Here is a 21403-nt window from a genome sequence, read left to right as displayed (position 1 = left end):
ATCCAACCTAAATCTCCTCACTTTCCAAAAATGTCATCACAATCAAGGTTTAAATATCAAATTGATCCTCACAAAGAGGGATAAGAGTACACACACACACACACACACACACACACACACACACACACACACACACACACACACACACACACACATGCACCTTGGTAGTTTTATGGTAATAATACTCCCAGACAAGAGCGAAGTTCAACATTTAGTGTCTTTATAAAACAGATTTGCAAAATATAGCCAAGGCTCATTCATTTAAATACGCATAAATAGCAAGAAAATACTTTCCCATTTCAATTCAAATAATTTTTGAACTTCTTTATACACAAATCAGAAATTAACATTATATGAAAAACGGGCCTTAAACCCTTTTGATTTGTTGCAGCAGAAAAAACACAAGCATACTGTATAGCTAAAGCGGCAGTTTGATTAGTCAGAAATATACATCCTCTGAAGACACATATTCATAAACATTAAAACAAAGTCTTATTCAAGTCTGTGAAATATCAAAGTACACATCTTTGGATGGATGCCTCAAAGTCTTTTAAGAACAATATATATATATATATATTTTACATCATCAGCAATGCGACCGTAATTAACACCACCATGGCCAAAAGTTTGTGTCTATGTACAATAGTGCAGACAAGGAACTTAAATCAGAACAAGGCAGTGGAAGGATAATAACATGGTATCAAATATCCTGATTTGTTAGACTTCAAGTGGGTTTCCTTTGTTTTGGAATATGATTAAATAACCATGTTGGAATCAAATGTACTTGCAGGACATGTGCCAGACTACACGCTGCTGTAATCAAATCATTTTTAATGCTTTTTCAACAACACTGATCCCTTCTTAACACCTAGACACAGCTATCCAAGAATAAAAGTCACTGGGAATTGTTTGGACAAAGGCTTATTTATTGAATAAAATGTTATTTTATTTATTTACGTCTACTCCACTTCCCTACTTCATTACGAAAGGGAAATATTTCATTTATATATTAAAAACCTTTTTCTACATTATATGTTTGAATATGTTTGCACATGTAATCTTTTGTTTGACATTTACCATCACCAATTCATATTACAACAGATTCTGCTCTTGGTGTAGCATTACATTTTCTTGCATGTGAATACTTTCACTATAAAAGCCTCATCTTATCTTGCTTCAGAGGACATTGTAGAAATGTGGTAGTTTTTGAATTGATTGCCTCTCGGTTTAGGCAACCTTGTAGATAAATAATGCAAATAAGATAAGTTTCCTGATATGTTTTCCTCATTGGCGGTGTCAAACTTTTTCGCTCTTTTTAAATGCTATGAAAGTATTTGTAAACATCCACAGGGCTGAAACAATTATTTAGCATGACATCTGTGAAATTATTTAAATTTCCAAAAAATAAAAATAAAAAAAGTCTTTGTTACCACTGCCACATCAGCAGGCTTCAAAAGGTTTACTGATCTCACTCTTTCACTTCTTTTTTTTATAAAGGTGCTTTAGCTTCCTGGAGCAGAACAGACACAGAGATTAAAGAGATATTCTTTCTTGTCTTTTGTCTTCCTTTACAGACCGGAGTTCATTTGGCCGGCTCAGAGATGGGTGGAGCGCGCTCCAGTCTCATGGTCCAGGGGTCAGAGGTCGCGGCATAAAATGGAGAGCGGGTAAGCACTTCTTCTCCAGCCAGAGCAAAGGCAAACACTCCCCTTTGCCTCCCTTCTCCTGTCTTCTCCTCCTCTGCGCGTTGCTTCCCCTCTGCTCGCCGTTCCTCCCTGCTCTCCCTGCCCGCACCATCCACACTCTTAAATCCCAGACCTCTATTGCTGAGGCCGAGCATCTCCCCAAGTCCGTGACTCTTGACTCCCTGGTACGCAGGGCTTAACCCGTTCTCCTCAAACCTGTTGGTGGCAGCAGTGGGGGGGCACAGGAAGTTGCTGGTGGGTGTGGACCGCCAGGCAGCTGGCTTTCGTCCTCGCCGGGGGCGGGAGATTCGGCAGCTCTGCCTCTTGATGTGTCGATGTAGGTGGTCAGACCGTGTGAAACTTTTGTAGCAGTGCTCGCACTGGTATGGACGGACGCCCGTGTGGATTCGCAGGTGGTTCTTCAGGTCATAGTTGTGGACAAACTTGGAGTTGCAGTGGAGGCAGATGTACGGGCGCTCACCCGTGTGCTTCCTCATGTGGATCTTGAGTTTGTCTTGTCTGAGAAAAGATCAAAGCCACATGTGTTCATACAATATCTTGTGGGTTGAAAAGTTAACACATAAATTACATTTCCCTTTTTAGATCTTGTGTCGTATGAGTGACTGAGTTTAAAAGCCAGTATTTAAAGATAATTTGTTCTAGTATGATGTATTAGTTTCTTCACTGACAAAGTTCAGCTTTAAAATACAGGTGGAAAATATGCCAAAGAAGAAGGATGTAGGTGAGTGAGATATCACTAATGCAAAGAAACCAGCGGAGGGGGCTTTCCACTTTCAGCTCTTTGATATTCAGATGAGGTGAAAACAGATTAACCTCAGTCAAAAGAGCATGGGGTACTTTTCCGTTAACTGTGCTGTTTTACATAACCTTCGTCGTCAAAACAACCAGGAACATTAAGATCTAAACATGATCTCTATGTGGTTTGTTAATATGAAGTTCTTGTAGTGAAGAACTGATAATGTGATTAGATGTACTGCTTCACATACCTGGTGAATCGTACTTCACAGATAGTGCACATGTACGGTTTCTCCCCTGTATGCGTCCTCATGTGTCGAGGCAGTTTCCCAGCTCCTTGGATGACCTTGTTGCAGATAGGACACTGCTGTGACGCTTTGGGCTTCATCTTCCTCTCCTCCTCCAGCTGCCAGGGAGGGAACAGCGCCCCGAGGTGGGAAGCGGAGCTCAAGAAGCTCAGGTACGACCGGAAGTCAGCTTCGTCCTTAATCTGACCCAGAGCGTGACCTTCTGACGGCACTGAACCAGCGTTCATGGTGCTGCCAAGACCCGAGCTGACAAACTCTTTCAGGAAGTCACCGTGGAGCAGACTGGGTGGGACTTCCTCTTTCATCTCCTCCTTTATGATCTCTCTTTTCACAGCTAGATCAAGGGGCCTGGAGGCCTCAAGTGGGGCAGAGGTTGAGAAGGCGTGAGGGAGCCTGGTTTGCGGTGAGACTCCTGCATGGGGATGCTGATGGTGGCTGGGATCCAGGAGCTGCTGGGTGAAGGCCGGGAACTCAGCAGCCCACATGGAGGGGTAGAAACCTGGGAGGAGAGGAGAAAAGTTGGTCCTCCGATCCAGTGTTGACATACGGGGATACAGCCCTTCCTGGAGGAGAGACTCGATGGAGAAATCCTTCAGAGCTCGACTCTCCATACTCTCCTGCCGCATAAAGACAGCATCATGAGCCTTTCAAGCTTAGGAACAATCAAGACAAGATTACTTACAAAATGTCCAGTGAACTCACCTGTTTTCCTCTCATGTTGTCTGGAGACTGTGACTGGGACGACTCCCTGCGCAGGTCAAACTGCTGATGGAATGTGGAGGTGCTCGGAGGCGGCAAATCGTCCGTCCCCGAAGGCGTCTGCTCCCCCCTGCTCTCCGATGACTGCAGTGACCTCTCGCTGACGTTGTCCTCCTCTTCTTCCTGCTCATCCTTCCTCGACCCTGCGTCCTCCTCTTCATCCTCCTCCTCCTCTTCCTCCTCCTCGTCTTCCTCCGCATCCTCCTCTTCCTCCTCGTCCTCTTCTCCCTCCACCACTCGCCTTCCCCCGCCTCCGCCGCCTCCACCCCCGCTGTCCATGATCTCCAGGCAAACGTTGATGATGCAGGGAATCTCCAACATCTGAGCCGCATTCAGGATCTCTTTAACGTTGGACGCCGTCACCGTCAGAGTAGAAGTGTAGGCAAACTCCAGGATGGCTGTGAGACACTCCGGCGCCACAAAGTCGATTTCGTACACGGCCGCTGTGGGATGGTGATCTCTGGCATCAGTGGTGGCCACTGTGAACAGTTTCTTGAAGTACTGGCTGCAGGCGGCCAGAACGGAGCGGTGGGTGCGGTACTCCTGGTCACGGACGATGAGGATGACATCGCAGAGCAGCCCGTCACGACGCTGCTCGTTGAGGCTGCAGAGGACATCGCTGCTGTGATTCGGGAAAGGGATTCCAATCAGGTCCTCCTCTCTGTGATGAACCATTCTCCTCTCTCCGTCACTGTTGGTTATCTAGATGGGAGACAGTAGCATTGAACTGTTTAATGGCACTTGAATCACACTTGAAAGGTCAAACTGAAAAAAAATAGTTTTGTGGAACCCACGTTTTCCTCTCCAAAACTCCATTAATCCTCAATCGTTTTATTTGCGCTTTTAAGTTCTGCCTCAGTTTGTGCCTTTGATGCATTGCGTCATTGAATCACAGAGCTAAGCATCTGTTTTTCTAAAAGATAAACCGTCTGGTAATGTTTCAAAAACCCACAAGGTTGTTCAACATTTAGAAGACATTTTGAGAATCCTTAAACTCTTGAAGGTCTGTCTGGACCAAAAAATATTGAGTCTGGCACACAACAAGGAAGATCTTTGAACACATATCCTGAGATGTGATTACAAATCCTCCCCCCTCAAAAAAATAGAGAGGGGTTGAGACATACCTCTGCTCATTTTGTACAACACACAAAAAAAATATGAAGCCGCTTTAATGTATGAAATTATAAAATCATTCAAAATAACATATCTGATAATAAAACTTTAGAATTTTGCTTCATGTACAATTAGCTCTGTGGTCTCTCTTGTTGAAAAGATCTTGATCTCAATTAGACTTAACAAATTAACAAGGCAATGTGTCACGAGGCTACTGTCGCAGTTTCGACTATAAAGTTAAAGCCGCAATTTGGAGATGAATGTAAAATAGCTCTTACTGTGCAGAGAGAAAAATAATTTCATTCCAGGTGGAAGGAAGATTTTTCTTTTAAAAAAACGGTGGTCAGTGTTGTTAAATTACCTTCTGTAATTTTGAAAGATCACCAGGGACTTATTTTTCAGAAAAACAGAGGCTCAGCGCTGACACTTAAATGAAGCATGCATTGTGAGACATGCAACTCGGGGTGATGTTAATCAGTGATTAATCTGAACATGCACTGTTTGCATGTTAAGGCCAATAACAAAACAGGATCTGAGTTAGTGATTTAAAGAGTGCACTGAGAGCGACAAGTGGCCCACGGCTCGGCTCACACCTGCACCTCAGCTTGAAATGGAGTGTCACTGACAACAATCACCATCCATTCATCAGATGAAGGGATTTTCAAAAAGCGTTGATATTTGAATAGTGGGGAGGCTCTTAACCCAAGCTGATATTGTTAACACAGTGAGTGACAGTCTAGCTTTATGAAATATACTGTAGGCATGCTTGTTTGTGTGCCATCTGTGCAGCAAACAACAAGTGGTAAATACAGCATGTCTCATTTTGAGCAAACATCGCATTGGTAATATTTATTCTTGAATGTGTTATCGCGATTTCTTGAAGGAGCGTGTTGCAACTGTGCAAGTTAGGGAAACCCATCATCTTGATAATACGGTGTCTGGCTTTTTTTTTTTCCTATTTGACACTCAAACAAGCAATGAGGTTGTGATGATAGATGCGTGAGAGATTCTGTGATGTTGGTAATGTCCACCACCACCCCCCCACCACCCCCACCCTTGTCTTCTTCCACCAGATATGAGCACAAAGCAAGCTGATACCTTCATTTCAACACAGTGTGTGATTTGGATGTGGTGAGAAATGAAGAAAACAACAAAGGAGGTCAGATTGTACTCTAGATGCCGTATCCTGTCAGAATGCTTAGTTTGCAGTCACCTCGCTCATTTGTGTCACAGCACAGTGACGGCAGATACCGTATGAATGTACAGACAAAACAGTTCTCTGCCTTAAAATCTCCGTCCCACAGCTGCCTGAGTTCCTACCTGTTGATTCACTCTGCTGTTGTTTACAGTTACAGTGATAAAACTTCCTCTGGCAGAGTGCTCATTCATTCACTTCTATGAATAGAGCTTAAACTTAGCCGTCCACACTTGGTGGTCACTGGAGGCATGTGTAGATAAATACTTTGAAGCGGCCCCGCTCACCACAGCTGCATTGTTGACTGGCTCTAAATGGGCTAGGGCTGAAGCCACACACACACACACACACACACACACACACAAATGCACACACACACACACACACACACACACACACACACATTCTCACTTTTTTGTTTCTTGTGCTGCAGTGGATCACACCACAGGAGAAAAAAAAAAAACTATTTCAGAAAATCTCTTAGTTCACCTGCAGGCATACAACTTGGATACCAATCTTATTTGTAGTTTATTCTTGTCGATCTTGTTGCTAGGTAACTGTTGCTATGTTCATGCCATTGATACAGTGTGGACATAATTAAAATGTCTATAGAGGGAGGTTGTATAGGATATAGGCCCGTAGACCTGTGCAACTTCATCGAGGGAAAACTGGAACAAAAGAGCGACAGAGAAAGTTACAGTGGCCAGAAAAACTGACAGGATCGTGTATTCAAAAATAATAATGAATGATGAAATGAAAAGAGATTATATCTGTATTGAATTTCATATAAATCCTTCTGTGAAGCGCAAATCCTGTACTATAAACTCAGGTAATACATTAAAACCTCTTTCACTGATTCTGCTGTTTCTTCCACAGATTAATGTTGCTTCTACAAAGAAACAGACAATATCTTTTTTCTATTTCGTTTCACACGGATTGTAATGTTCATAAAAGTGTTAGCCTTGGTAAAAGGTGAGAGAATCTCCAGTGAAACAGCAAAGGAAAGATCAGATGGCCCTAAAAGTTCCCTAACAGGTTGCACAAACACCAGCGGAGGGGCCCCTCCCTGTAACAGCCTGCCAAGGCAAACAATAGTGCAGAACTTGGAACAACACTGAGTGGATAAGAGGGAGAGAAAAAGAGTCTGACTGGGAGGGCTTGGCGAACTCACTGTCATTCGTTTGCTCTCAATCCATCCCACCCACTCCTGGAACTATGGGACACGTGCTGCTGTTGCTGTTTGTTCGCCTAGTGCCCCAGCGAGCACCACTCCCCTCTATTCCCACTGTTTGCCTGCCACTAGCTAGTGCTAGCTCTTAGTGGCCGGCCCCTAATTACAATGTGGAGAGGATCTAAGGAGGATGTGCCACATAGACAGGGAGGGGAGGAGGGCACAGCTTTCCCACCACAAGGTCCTGGAGTGCCATTTCATCAGCCGAACAGCCTTAACCCTTTATACACGCACACACCCCCACCCACCCGTCAGACAAGCCAGGGTGGAGACGTCTTGTGAAAGGGCTCTGATAATTACTGCTTAAGTCATTTGACACGACATCCATCTTACTCTTCTGGAAAAGTCATGGAAGGACAATCAAACTTTTTCTTCAGCAAAAAAAACTGACGCAGTAAATGGTTGTCAGGCTTCATCAACCTGCCATTATAAGGTGACACAATCTTTGAATAAAATAGTGAAAGTCGTATTTTGATACAATTGTCAGCTGCTGCACCCATTTCTGTTTATAACACAAGCATCACTGAATCAATATACTTAACAGGAATTTCAGTTGCATGTGTGATACTAGCTCAGAATCAACTTAATTATTGAATTGACCTGTAATGGACAGTCTCTCTCAGTTTCTGCCCTTCTCTCTCTCCTCCTGCCTGGACCGGCCACGTCTCCTCTCATGCCTCACTTAGTCACTAACACTTTCAACTCAGCAGTCCCACCCCAAATTATGTGTCACCTCCATTCAGTGTCGTCTTTCTCCCAAGAACTTCATCTGCTTTCCGGGCTCTGACCACCACCACCGCCGCCGCCGCCACGTCCTCCTCCTCCTCCTAATCATTCTCCTCTTCCTCCTCTTCCTCCTCCTCCTCCCCCTCACAGTCCCTGTTGCAGCTGTATCATCATTATGGCCAGAGTGGAGCGACAAACTTGTCCCCAGCCCTGACCGCTCAGGCCACAAATCAGCAGCTAATGTCCATCTCAACCCTTGTCACAGGCAGACACTCATTTGGCCTATAAGCTACACCCAAACACCCAAAGCCTAGTTTATCCCTGTCAGGCCATTGCATCCACCTGACCCACATGCTAAATCACCGGCAGCCAAAGTTTGCCCCTGTCACCAACTGCCCATAGCAAACACCTGCTAAACAACTGTCACAGATGGACAATTGCATGGCCAATAATTTGTAGTATTGACAGACAGAATTCACCCCCTTATTAGGAGAAGGCATTCGTTTGACCTACTGTGTAAGGTAGTCCATTATCACCAGTAATACACCAGTGCACCTGTTTTGCGAGGAGACTTTTCCTTGGTTGATGATTTAAGTGCCAATTGTTCGGAGCCTATGAGGCCACATACGGACAGGTTTTAAATTTTATCTAAATTGCTGTCAATTACAGCAGATGAGCAGCATACAATGCCAATTACACAACATGGGTGGTGTATTTATCTTATACAGTGTCGGGGCCAAATTTCCTTATTTAACTGCACAAGTTTCGCTTGAAAGTTGAGTGTTACTTTATAAAATTTATATGAAATTTACACAGTTTTTGGCATGACTGGTACCACATTTACACTTTCACAGAACAAATGGCGATTAACGAAATTAGTGAGATGCTGTACATATTATTAATTTAAGTATAGACTGACTTATTAAAAAATATATAATTTTTGATGGAAAATCGGCCTGCGAGTTCAACAAATTTCCTAATATCCAGCAACATAAACCACATTATTCTTGTTCAAATGTTTCAGCAGGTTAAACTATAAAATCACTATTGTATTTCATTATTTGTCAGAGCAAAAGATCATCAATTTATGCCTGTAATTGACACTTAATTGTTATTCATTAGAAGTGCGATAGAATGAAATAGTTTGAAATAAACACCCGATCTGGCTTTAAGAGGTCTGGAGGCCAATTGAATTCACTCAGCTCCTTAAAGAGCCTGTTTGCACTAGGTGTCATCTCTCGAGCCTTCAGGGGGGCCCACAGCTACACGCCATTATCTCTCTCACCCCCAAAGTAAACGAAAGTTTATGGTTTGCTGCTGAATATCGGTTGTGTGATTAAGAATGTCACTTCTAGATTATTCACCATGAAAGGAAGGACAGTTTATTTTCACATTATGCTTTCTGTGTCTTTGTTTAATTTCAATTTAGACCCCGTAATGAACAGGAGATGGTTGTATTCAATAGCTCAAGCGAGGATGAAACGATATTTTATTTTTTTCATGCAGGGATGTTATTACAGTTTAGCCTTGGGTAAAAATGTAATGTCCTTTATTTGTATTTTTTGACACTCACAAATGTGGCCCAGAAAAACAGGTTCAGCTCATATAAACATTAACCCAAATTATTAAAACTAAAGCAAAGGCTCAAGAAAAAATATGTATTACACAGTGGCAGGTTTTTGTTAAAAACTGAATGGAACTAATGAGACATAATCAGAGTTAGAATAGGTGATTAAGCAAACATATCCTTGGTATGACATTGATCTACATTAAATTTCCTGTCACAGTTTGTGAGCCTGTTGAGTAGGTGTGTAACCACATGAACTCTTTTATGGTGGCTTATTCTCATACACCTGCAACAACATTTTTATATGCAAAATAACTCTGATTTTTATTTCCCACATACACTGAATTGTGTTCTGCATTTTTAGGTGCCGATTTTCATTTTTCTGCTCATTATTTGAGTAAAGAATTTAGTGCGCACAAACAAACCTTCACACCTGAATGAAAAACAACAGCTGGTAAACAGCTCTAATGGCATTACTGGCCGTTGCATTTTGTAACTACATGAGGTAAGAGGTCTATGAGCTGACTGGCTGTAAACAATAATTTGCAGCTCAGCGCGAAATCCATAACATGTTTTTTATTTTGGCCACACTCCCAAACATCTTCTTTAACTTTATGAATAACCTGACTACTTATTTTGGATTTAAAGGAGCGTGTCGTATAGATATGGAATATCTAAAAGTGAACTGTATAATTACTGCTGGAGACAAAACACATACTTAAGTCCACTAAAACGTTTCAAAGACATGTTGTGATGCTATAAACACTCGGGCTATTTCCAGACTTTTATAGCACAATATTTACACTATAGCCTAAACAATTACACGAGTCATTAAGTGACTTTATTGAACTGTTTGCACCTTGTCAGGCCTTTATGATCTAGAGCAGAAGGCTGCAACACTCATATAAACTCTAAGTGATGCACGTGTGCACACTGTAGCATAACGCACAAGTGGAAGCTTGTTCACACACACACACACACACACACACACTCTACAACAATGTGACAAATTATTACGGACATATACGCACAGATACACGCCCATTTGCACGTTCAAAAAGTCTGGCATCCACATAAATTCACACATGTCTTGATATGTTCTCCAGCATTCCACAGCTCTCAGCTGCCTTTCACCTACCGTACCTGCAGTTTCTCGATTCCCCTCACGTGTCTTTGTATTTCCAGACTACTAAGAGGCTCTGTGGCTCCTCGCGTGACCTCTCAGCATTGCCCTCTTTATTTGAAACACAGCTGCCCCTCTTTTTTTTTTTTTTTTTGCCAGTCTGTCAATCAGTCAGCCAGGCAGTCAGTCCATTCACAAGCTCCTCACACCGGCCACGGTTGCCCATTCACAAAAATTAAGAGGGAAAAAAAAACACCCAGGGAAGAATATCCAATGGAGAGAAGCAAAAGCGGCGCAACAGAGGAGAGCAGAGTGTGATTCTTGGGTCTGTCTGTGAAGCAGCGTGGCTAGTGTGGAGTTTAGAGTCAGGCTCACTGTTGTGTGTGGCTCATGTAGGACGAGCGAGAGAGTGAGAGGAAGGGAGGGAGGGCAGCAGCACTGCGCTGTGGAGATGTCGCACCACTAGTTTTTATAGCAGGGTGGGTAGCTGGAAGATAATAATACCCCATCCTCCTCCACAACACAAGTTTAAGTGCACTGTGTAATAAGCCCATGGCGCAGACACCCTCTGATTTAGGTCAGACAAAATGAATTTTTAGTTGTGTTAGAGTGGATTTTTGGTATAAAGGGACCGGGGGAAAAGAAACTCGAAGGGGTTGTTTGGGGAGACCGAGGGAGGGTAAAAAAGGAAAGGAAAAAGAGAGAGAAAAGTTGGGAAACTATTTTGTGCACCTCTGTTGGTTAGTCTCGAGCTGAGATGAGATGTACAGAGGCAGAAACACAACTGCAACTTAAAGCCAGTTAGTTTCAGTTTTGCACCTGTTTTAACCCGAATCCTGCTATTCTCTCATTTCTAATAAATTAATTTCTATAGTAAAACAAACATCAACCAGCTCCTGAGACTTCTGTGCATGTGTTCAGGCACTGTAGGGTAACAGACAGGCGACACAATGTGCACACTGGCACATGTAGCCCCCCATAAAGGCTTCATCACAACAGACTAAATACTGAAAACATTTTAGCCGTGTGCCATTCACAGCCCAATAAAACTGTCTGCTTCAGACAAAGCTGTTCGTTGTAGAGGAAATATTACTTAAACCTGACTCTATCTGATACTAAATTAAACCACAAACGAAAAAATACCACAAGTAATTATGTACAGACTTATTTTTTTTGCCAACGTATTGAAACCCAGGTTTCAAAAACCAAGCTGAAGAGAGCAGAGGGCTAACGTTAGATTCCTGTTTTGAGTCAGAAAGCACTGAAGCAGGTTAACAGTTGGTGACTACACCACCGCCTCAGTCTGTGGAGAGGAGGAGGAAGTTTGTGCAGAAAGGTGTAGAAATAAGACAAAGCACTGAAGAATGTATAGAGGACAAACCCTGTTTTAGCAGTAGTTTTGGAGCGATATATGACGGCAAGAAAATGTGGAGAGAAAAATATTTCAAATGTTCATCTCAACTCAATGGCACTGAGAATGGCTGACAAAGCTGCTTCCTGTGTGTGTGTGTGTGTGTGTGTGTGTGTGTGTGTGTGTGTGTAAGACAAAGTTAGAAAGAAAAAAGAAAACAGAGAAGAACAAGAGAGGAAGAGTATTTCCTTTGCTTTCACAGACAGACCGAATCTTTTACTATGACATAGCATATTCACAGGACCTGTAACAGCCATTGAGCTTTCCTGTGTGACATCATAAAACCACGCCTTTTGTTACACTTTTTTTTTTTTTCAATTAAGTTTCCAAGAAAGCTTCACCAGCATGTTTTGCATTTTGAAAGTTTATTTCAAACAGACGGGTTTTTTTTTTTTTCCTTTCAGAAAAAATACCAAAAGTTGTGGTGCAGATACTAAAACAATCCAAGCTTAGCTTAGTTTTTCATTCATAAAGGTGGACTATGCAGTGAGCCATTGTTTTCTTAGTGGTTACTGCACCTTCAAATCTCCTAAAATATTCCTAACCGTCCATAAATCATAGCCGACAATCATACTGTGAAAACAGTCAAATTATGTCGAGTTAACCTCCGCAAACAAGTAGACATCAGAGTGTACATCAGACTGCTATGCCCACTTCCCCTGGGGAAAACATGGACCAAAGCAAACCACAGCCCATGCCCTAGTGGTTTACACTGTTTTGTACAGGGTGAGAGTTGAGGCCAGCTCACATTGGCATCTAGTATATATAAACAGGGTTAGCCACTAACTGCTAGCAGGCCGGCCAGACGGCCAGAAAAACAACACTTGCCATGCTATAAGATCGGCTATCTATTCTAAACATGTCGCTGCTATCATAGCAATGCTCTGTGAATGGTACCTGCGAAGACTGCATTGTAACGCTGTGAAACTGCAGCCTGTCATGTCAGGCCATGACTGACACAAAGCGGTGGTCTAATGGCGCAGACGTACACTGTGTAAATTACACAGATTTGCACTGCAGCTCATTTAGTGGTATAATTTCGGAAGTTTCTCAGCCTAATTAATGTGCCTGCAAAAGTTTCATATATTGTGATGCAAGCATGAAATCGATTTTAGTGTAGCCCGAAGAACAAAAAAATTATCTTGGCGCTTCAGTGTTTTATATTTCTGTAGTATTATCATCAGGCTAAATATTGATTCTTTTCCTTCCTCCATCCTTCTCGAGTGTTCGGCTGCTCCGAGACGTGGTGATTCTTGTTGCTCAGTCTGAGTGCTACCAGTCACAAGACTCAAGGATACAAGGGGCTGAGTAAGAGTCATCTGTTTTGTCTGTCTGTCTGTCTATATCACTCAGCGTACCTGTTTATTGCCACCCGCTGCACCCAGCAAGATACACGTACCAGGGCACCAGATTGGCACTTTGGAGGGGGAGGTGGGGTGTGAAGCATCATTACATAAAGTTGATATCATGGAGACTTTGATGCCGTACTTGTCTTGGCTTGCTGTACAGTACCACAAACACAGTACACAGACTTTGAACAGAAATACATCTTGAATCTGCACTTGACTAAAATTGGCCCTCAATCAAAATATCTCAAGACTGTAGAGTAGCAGCACTACAGTCACATACTGCACCATAGAGCACACACACATGCTTACACGCATTTTCACCTCCCCTCTTCACTCATTCAGTCACTCATTTTGATCACCCCCCAGTGTTACCACTCTCAAAACATCACAACTTGCCGTTCAGTCAGTGTTCAATCTCCTGATAACATAAATTATGTGTTCTTGTTAGTCGCACAGCATTCAGCCATAACATCATTTTGGTAGGTAAGTGTGCAGTAATTATGTCAGTGTCGCAGCATCACTCATAAAACTAGAAGTGTTCTCTTAATAAACAATATATTCTAACTGCTCTTCGCACCAGCAGAGCTCGAAAATAGTTTCCGTCAGTGAACTATTACAGTGGTGCACCCAAAACAAAGTGGTGGATAGTTCAGCCAAAGGTCAGGTTGCTTGAAAAGAACTAGTTTGTACTAAGTGTCGTCCAACCGTTTAAGAAGTGTTTATTGTTGCTGTTCCAAATGGCCAAACTTGAATGCGGGGTTGAAAAGTTGGCCGTCAGAAAGAGGTGATAATTGTTGAAATATGGGAATTAAGGAGACTGTAACTACCAAGAAAATGGACAGCATCAGTTGGTGCCCCAATACAACATATGTTTACGTCTATGTGACAAAGCCCTCCAGCGGATCTAGTAATTATGACGGAAGCAAAGCGGGAAGTCAAGTGGCATTGTTATAGAGCGACAAAATCCCCGTAGGGATGAGGTTGGGGGGGGATGGATGGATCAACAAAATGTTGAACACGGGACACTGTTGTACTTCCTGTTTCCAACTGTAAATCAGCATTGTAGTTTTTTTGTTTTTTTTTAAGTAGCACCCCAATGAAGGCAAGATAGAAGAAAACATTTGGTGCATGGAGCTCTGGAGAAGCTTTAGCTACTGTGTTTTAATTTTAATGGACTTTCATTGAAGCCCAAACCCTAACCTTGCTGTATGTGCATTCTTTAAAGTAAGAAATTGTTTTAAGGCGTGACCATGAGCGTGTCATAACCTTAACTGCGTGTTTGTGGTGTCGTAACCATGACTAAGTTACTTTTGTGACCATAGTCGCACCATTAAACTGATTTACTTTTCAACGCTGATCTGTAACAATGTTGGTCGGCACAGACAAATGATGTCGTTTTGCTAACACGAGCATCAGATCTGAAAACGCGTCTAGTTGACGTTTCTGTCATTGTTCAATTGGAGGACTTGCTGGGAGAATAGCCCACTTTTTCTCAGCATCTCTCCAGGCATTCATAGTCTTGCACTCAGTTGTTCAAATCAAAAGTGACAAAGGTAGTTGTGTAAAGAACGGGGGAGTTCAAGCCTACAGCCGACCAATCGTGGGTGTGAATTTCAGGTTGACAGTTTTGGAAAGTTACAGAGATTGTATGACACAACCACCATAATTCCAGCGTTGGAAAGGTGTAGGGGGAGGGGGTCTCGGAAGCTATTCACCTAACACTTTTGATGAAGTATACTAGCAGCTTAAAGCTACAATATGCAAGTTCTGTAAATCCGGTTAGCACTAGCATGAGACTCCACAGGCTCCCATCTTTGACCTTGGCCTTCTCTGATTGGTTAGAAGGGGAGGAGAATTTCTGTGCACTGCGGTCGGGCTGTTAAGTTTCAACTAAAATAATATTAGAAAAAAGTTATATATGAAGCTTTAGATTCCAGGTTGCTGCTCACTGGTTAACTGTACACAACTAAAAAAGGCTTCCTTTAGATTAAAAACTGTAGAGAGATCAGTCTGACTTGTGGCCTTTACCCTGGTGTCTCGGAGGCCAGGTGTGGCCTGGTGTGGGAGAGAGGCAGGAAAGGGAGGCATTCATCCCCTGACAGTCCACAGATAGAGCATCACAGCAGCCTCCCAGGTCGACACCCCCTGCCTCCAGAAGTCCAAGGACAGAGACACACGCACAGATGCAATGCTGCTCAAACACAAAGGGAGGCAGGCATGTGTGCAAACCTGTACATGCTGCCTCACTCAGTCACAGGCAAATGCTCGCAGACATACATACACACACACACACACACATACACCCATCTGTCATTGCACTGAGGTCATTAGAACTCACCTTGGAGCATGCCATTCGGGTGAGTGAGGTGAGGGCGTTTACTTACTGCTGACCTGTCTGTTTGCGCTTTAACTTTCTCCTGTTTTGTCTTTTTTTCAAACATCCTAATCGGTATTGGAAGCTTTGCCAGAAGGGAGGCAAAGTACACAAGCTGCATATTTAGAACTGCGAGTGCTGGGAGAGACAGAGTTACAGTGTTTCACAGGTGGCCGTAATGCGTCGTATGAACCCACTGCTGTGCGTGAAGATAACTTGAATGTCTGTGGTGATGTTTGCTGAAGACAAATATGATTATTGTTTATGTTGGAGGCCATTTTCGACCACTTTTATTTTATGTCGTTGCTAGAATATGGAAATGTATTCTGGACCTGAAACCTCCTGACCTCAACCACAATGTTGCTACTTCTGAATGCATTTCCGTACAGTGTGTTGTTGTGTTCATTTGATTGACTTTGTGTGAATATTTGTGTGTGAGCGTGTGTGTGTGTGTTGGGAGGGTCGTGGGGTGAATGAGGACAAGTCCGTACGGTGATAACGAGAAGGAGGCCAGCCTTGGTGGGACAGCCTCTGTCTGCCCTCAGGTAGTGTGTGTGTGGGTATGTTTGTGTGTGCGCATGTGTGTGTGTCAGCAGGAGAGCCCTCGGGCACTCTGGCACCTCCTAATTAAAACCAGTCAGGCTGCAGGGCAGGGGAGACAGATGCCTGTCATGACACACACACACAAACACACACACACACATGCGAATGAGGTGGCAGAGCACATTCAACCGCATGCACACTCACAAATACACCAGTGTGTTGCGTGGGTCAGTTATTTTTGAACAATCTCATCCCACCCACTCAGGTATCACACAGGTAAGTAATCTGTATCTGACCCAGATGACAAAAAAGAAGCAGTGACATCCACACAGCGGGAACATAATTCATGTTAATAGAGCTGCACATAATCGAAGACAAAGAAAATTTTAACATACGTGAATGTGTTTGCAACCTAATCTGTTTATATGCCAGTTTCATGATTGAATCCATTACTTATTTTTAAAACTTATTTTAGCCTCAGGTTAAAACAAATTTGGCTAATTTGGTTTATAATTCATCAATGAACTCTCATTAGTTTTATTTCTACCTGAAAACCTGCTGGATTATGTCCAACTTGTTCACCACCGACACACACCGAGCGTGCCTCACACTCTCTCACATGCTGTCGTGACCCATAGCAGCTTTCAGATTGACACACCCCCCCCCCACCCCCAGCACAGAGTGAGACATAATTGTGCTGAATGTCTGTTACCTGCAGACTCTGTCACATTTTATCTCCGTTCCCCCATGTACGGCCCCGAGCTGCAGGCGACCACGTATAGTACTGAGCAGGCTAACTGCTGTTTGTCTGGGGTGGGTGGGTGGATCAAGGCATGCTGCTCTCCTTTCTCTCCCAGTGATTAGATAGCATAAGCAGGCCAGCTAGCCTAACCCACACACTCATGTCTCTAAAACTGCCATCCAGCCCTGCTTTCTCTCTCGCTGCCTCTCACACACAGGTGGGTGGACCCACTTATTCAACCCAGATCTTTCTTTTAGACATTATGAAATCGTGCTCTTTTTTTTCCCTTTCTTCTTTTTCTTCATCTAACTCCCTGATACTGAATGACATTCAACTCTGAATGTTTCCTGCGATGTCTTTGCAGCTCTGTTCTACAAAGTAGAGCCTTAATTTTCTAATTTACTAGGTGATCATTTTGCCTGACTGTCAAGCAGAGAATCATGTCTCTTTGTACTTGTCACTATAGACTGAGGCAAGGTGGGTTGCCAGTGGTTACAGGGGCCTATTTTCTATTATCTAGGTAAGATTCAGGAAACACCCACAATTTGAATGTAAAATGCTTCATTGTGCAACCACATTACAAAATGTGGCTGGCACTGACATTTCAATGTTGAAATGTGTGACAAAAAAAAATCTTTCTCTGATAACTTTGACTCTGCTAGGAATACAAAAGCCACTCCAACACACACACACACTCTCACACACACACACACACACACACACACACACACACACACACACACACACACAGATTGCAGCTACAGTGTCATAAGCAATTCATAAAAGGTAAAATAAAGTAATTTTAAATTGGAATGTTATTGTGTTTCAGCAGCTGGTGCCTTAAATTTAAGTAAGGCTAAATAAAATAAGATTATATATAAAAAATCTATACTTATTTCACATATATACTGATGCAAAGGGATTCCATGCAAATCAAAAATAATGAAAACAAATATAACAAAAGGCATGCTGTAGTTTTTCATAACCGTGCCAAGGTGGCAAGATGTGCTTCCAGGTGATCTACTGTTTAAACTATGTGAACATAATCTGTTACTTTAGTCAAAACAAAATACTGAAAAGTGATAAAAAGCATCAGTGCGTACAGAAGGATTAAGAGAATGGTGGAAATGGAGAAATTGTAAACGGAAAGAAAGTATATGGCTTGAAAAGCAGAGAGGGTGCAATCGAGCCGACCTCTGGTGAGTGCGAGTGCCTGCCTCCCTGGCTGCTTTGTCCTTTGAGCCAGGTGCTGTGTTTCGTGAGGAGCGCAAAAGTACACAAATCCCACAGAAGGAGCTTTTTTGGCAGGGCTCGGGCCTCCCACCCACGGCAGCCTCTTCAAGCCTCCTCCCATCCTCTATTCATCTGTGAGGGGCGGCTTACTCACCCAGCCCAACTCCACACAACAAAACCTGGACCTCGATCCTATGGAGGAGGGCGGACGTGTGCGCACACACACACACACACACACACACACACACACACACACGCAAGCGGCTATTCGGCATTTGTAGACATAGAAACACGCGTGTGTACGAGTTGCGGCGAGGCTGCACGCCTAATTGATCAGGTGACACTTTGTCACACGGATCAGAATCTGTCGCAGCTGACTGAGCAGGACTTGAAAACACTGACTCTGGTTTTAGACAGCTGTGATAAGATGACATCTGTGTCACAGGAGTTTAAAATCAGATTGTGTATCCCTTTGTAAATGCTGTTACATGGGCATGCCCACACACTGTCAGTTGGGAAGAAGGCGTGTGGACTCATTCACTCAGTCAGGCTCATAATGAACACACTGCATCATTTTTTTTTGCAATTATGAAGCTACACCCTCATTCACTCGACAGACTGAAGTCTCTCTTTCTCTCAGTCAAGTGAGTTCACGCCCTCACATGCGTTCACACACTCGCTCAGATACATTTTCATACAAATACAAGGCCACTGCCTTTACGGAGCCAGTTGGCTATTTGTTTGTCATATACAGTACGCTATAGGTGAGATTGTACAAACATGAATGAAATCTGACTCAGGTAATGTTTGTTAAACACACCGATGTAAGAGAAACCCTGTAACAAAAGACCTGTGTGGATCAGGTTAAATTCAGATAATCCTGGTGAGAGAGAGAGAGAGATAGAGAGAGAGGCAAACAGAGCGCCTCTCTCTTTCTCACCTGAGAGTAGGTGTGGTGGTGTGTACTTGACTTTATCCCCATCTAACCCCCACCCCCACTGTGACTTTTTTTAAATTATTGGTGAAGGCTGATAACCATTACAGACTGCAATACATGTACACAATGCTTCAGAGTATTTTTACATGAAAGTACACTTTAAGGAAGCTACATTTTCTTTTACAACTTTTCATGAATTATCCATCATGCGTCTGATAACAGAAACAAACAGTGTCCCTATACGAAGAACTTGTCATTTATGAGGTTCACTAACTAAGAAGCCGCATTCTCCATTTTTACCTCGTTTTACACCACAACCTGGAACACTTAATTATTTTACTTATCATAATATCATATAATGACATGGAACAATGTAGTGCCTATATCTGATATATCAGCCAGTATACCATATTATCAACATTTAATGATGTGCTTAACGGTTAACAGTAACTCATGATTGGGGGGGTGGTACAGGCAGGAAGAGTGTAATAATTCTGAATGTCACACCTCTGCCTCCACATCTGTTGCACAGAGAAAGTACAGAAAAAGTAAAAATCTGATCATGTGACTGATGAGAGGACATGTCACCCCATGCATCTTATTAGTGCCATATCAATTCAGAGGTGTGTTTTAATTTAATCTTACAACCACTCAGGCAGCTTCTTGGTGGCAGAAATGTGAGGATGAGTAGGTAAAAGTATATAGAAATAGAAATCATGCACAATAATTAATTGTGTAGTTATGCTAGCTGCTGCAACAATAACAAGCAAGAGTAAAAATGATAACAGTCTTTCAATCTGTTCCAGCTTCGTCATGCTTTCACTTGCTTCCTCCTCAGTGTGGCTGTTACAGTATGTGAAGGGGGAGGCTTTCATTGCACGCACAACTGTTGCAAGATATGCACAGGAAGGTTTCTGGAGAGCACTGACAATTAATGGACATCCCTTTTTTACTCTATGTCCTATTATTAAAAAAAAAAAAAAGTTTGAGACATGGAGCCATTTGCAACACAGAGGAACCTGATTCTGCAAAAGGTCAGCCATCCTTTAGTCTGATTCCGGCACTCAGTGGGTAGCAGACAGCTCTTGCATGCTTTGAAATTTTACCACAACACAGGAAATATGAACCTCTCATTATGACTTTTTTAGGACATGGGGAATAGTACTACGATGAAGAAAAAAAAAAATCAGAAGAGCAAAGAGTGAAAGAGACAGCGAGATGTTACTGACCTTTGAAGAGGAAAAGTTTTGAGTTAAGTTCCTCTCTCACGCACTCAGTCCCTGTCAGGAAAGTCAACACTGTCTTAGCGCGGGCAGACGTGTGAAAGTGAGAGCGGGTGAGATAGAGTCTCAAATTTGCTCTGAAGGTGTGTCAGTGATTTGGGGGAGTGAAAAGGTACCGTTCCACGAAACGGTTATCTAAGAAACACAACAAAACAAAAACTGCTACACCCACCAGCCTCAGCCAACACCCCTCCCTCCCTCTAAACCAAAAGTATTTGGCAGCATTCCCTACAAGTCCACCTGTGCTTAGGGGAGGGGAGTGACACACACTCACACTCACAGGCCAAGCCTAAAAACCTGCTTGCGAGCTTGGACTGGGTGGTATGGTTGTGGTTGGAAATAGGCATAGCTGAGCCTCGGGGGCTGGGGCTGGAGGGCAGAGGAGATGGAGGTTTGGAGCCAGAGACAAGCCTGGAGAGTTTGGGCAAAACCAGGAGCAAGGGCTGAAGCACTGAGATTGGAGCAGGTAATAAAACAGCCAAACTGATGCTGGATGACAGGGCAGAGGTTTCAAACAGGGTTCTGGTAAAAAAAAAAAAAAAAAATGGGGAAGAGGTAGTTCCAGTATAATGCAGGGTTGAACCAGTGGGTGGGTCTTTGCCTGTGCCAAACAGGAGCTAGAGGGGTTCATATCAGGTGTCGAACAAAAGACATATCAGGGGAGAAATGAAAAGATTTGAAGAAAGGGTAGTGTGAGTGTATTTGGGTGTGTACTTCAGTGTACCAGCTCGTACCTGGCAAGATGTAAGAACCATTGTGCTGCTCTGAAGCCCATAATGCAGTGTAATGGGAATATAATCAGAGGGTGTAATGAGTGATGTAAATGCTGAACGTGTCATATTGGGTGATACAGATGCAATAGACATCATGGGGTCTAAAGATTACCAAACAAGCTCCAGAGAAAATAGGGATTTTGTGAATATTAAATAATGGTGAAAACATCTACCTTCTCCATTTTAAAACTGACTTATAGAAAATATATGCTTGTGAAAAACAATCAAACTGAAACAGATATTTGAAAGGGGTTATTAGTAAGTTTTCTCTGCCAACGAATGTGATTTCTTTCCA

General features: G+C 42.9%; 1 protein-coding gene across 3 annotated transcripts; it reads right to left on the bottom strand.

Moving 5' to 3' along the window:
* Positions 1-203: 203 nt before the first annotated feature.
* Positions 204-20378, bottom strand: zbtb7c (zinc finger and BTB domain containing 7C). Of its 3 annotated transcripts, none has more exons than XM_023419491.2 (4): positions 20282-20378; positions 3452-4210; positions 2693-3366; positions 204-2204 (listed from the first exon to the last, which is right to left on the bottom strand). In XM_023419491.2, the coding sequence occupies exons 2-4, from the start codon at positions 4181-4183 to the stop codon at positions 1583-1585; spliced, it is 2028 nt and encodes a 675-aa protein (XP_023275259.1). In that variant the 5' UTR covers positions 4184-4210; positions 20282-20378; the 3' UTR covers positions 204-1582. The 3 variants fall into 3 exon arrangements, with proteins under 3 accessions (XP_023275259.1, XP_087033632.1, XP_023275258.1); XM_087177506.1 differs by lacking the exon at positions 20282-20378 and adding an exon at positions 10479-10905; XM_023419490.2 differs by lacking the exon at positions 20282-20378 and adding an exon at positions 10484-10905.
* Between the last annotated feature and the right edge of the window lie 1025 nt (positions 20379-21403).

The sequence above is a fragment of the Seriola lalandi genome, unplaced genomic scaffold (assembly GCF_002814215.2).
Source record: "Seriola lalandi dorsalis isolate HSWRI2012SDOR001 ecotype SW California unplaced genomic scaffold, Sedor1 jcf7180002054606, whole genome shotgun sequence".
Taxonomy (NCBI): Eukaryota; Metazoa; Chordata; class Actinopteri; order Carangiformes; family Carangidae; genus Seriola; species Seriola lalandi.
Note: the sequence above shows the minus strand (reverse complement) of the source record. Positions and strands in the feature narration are given on the sequence as shown.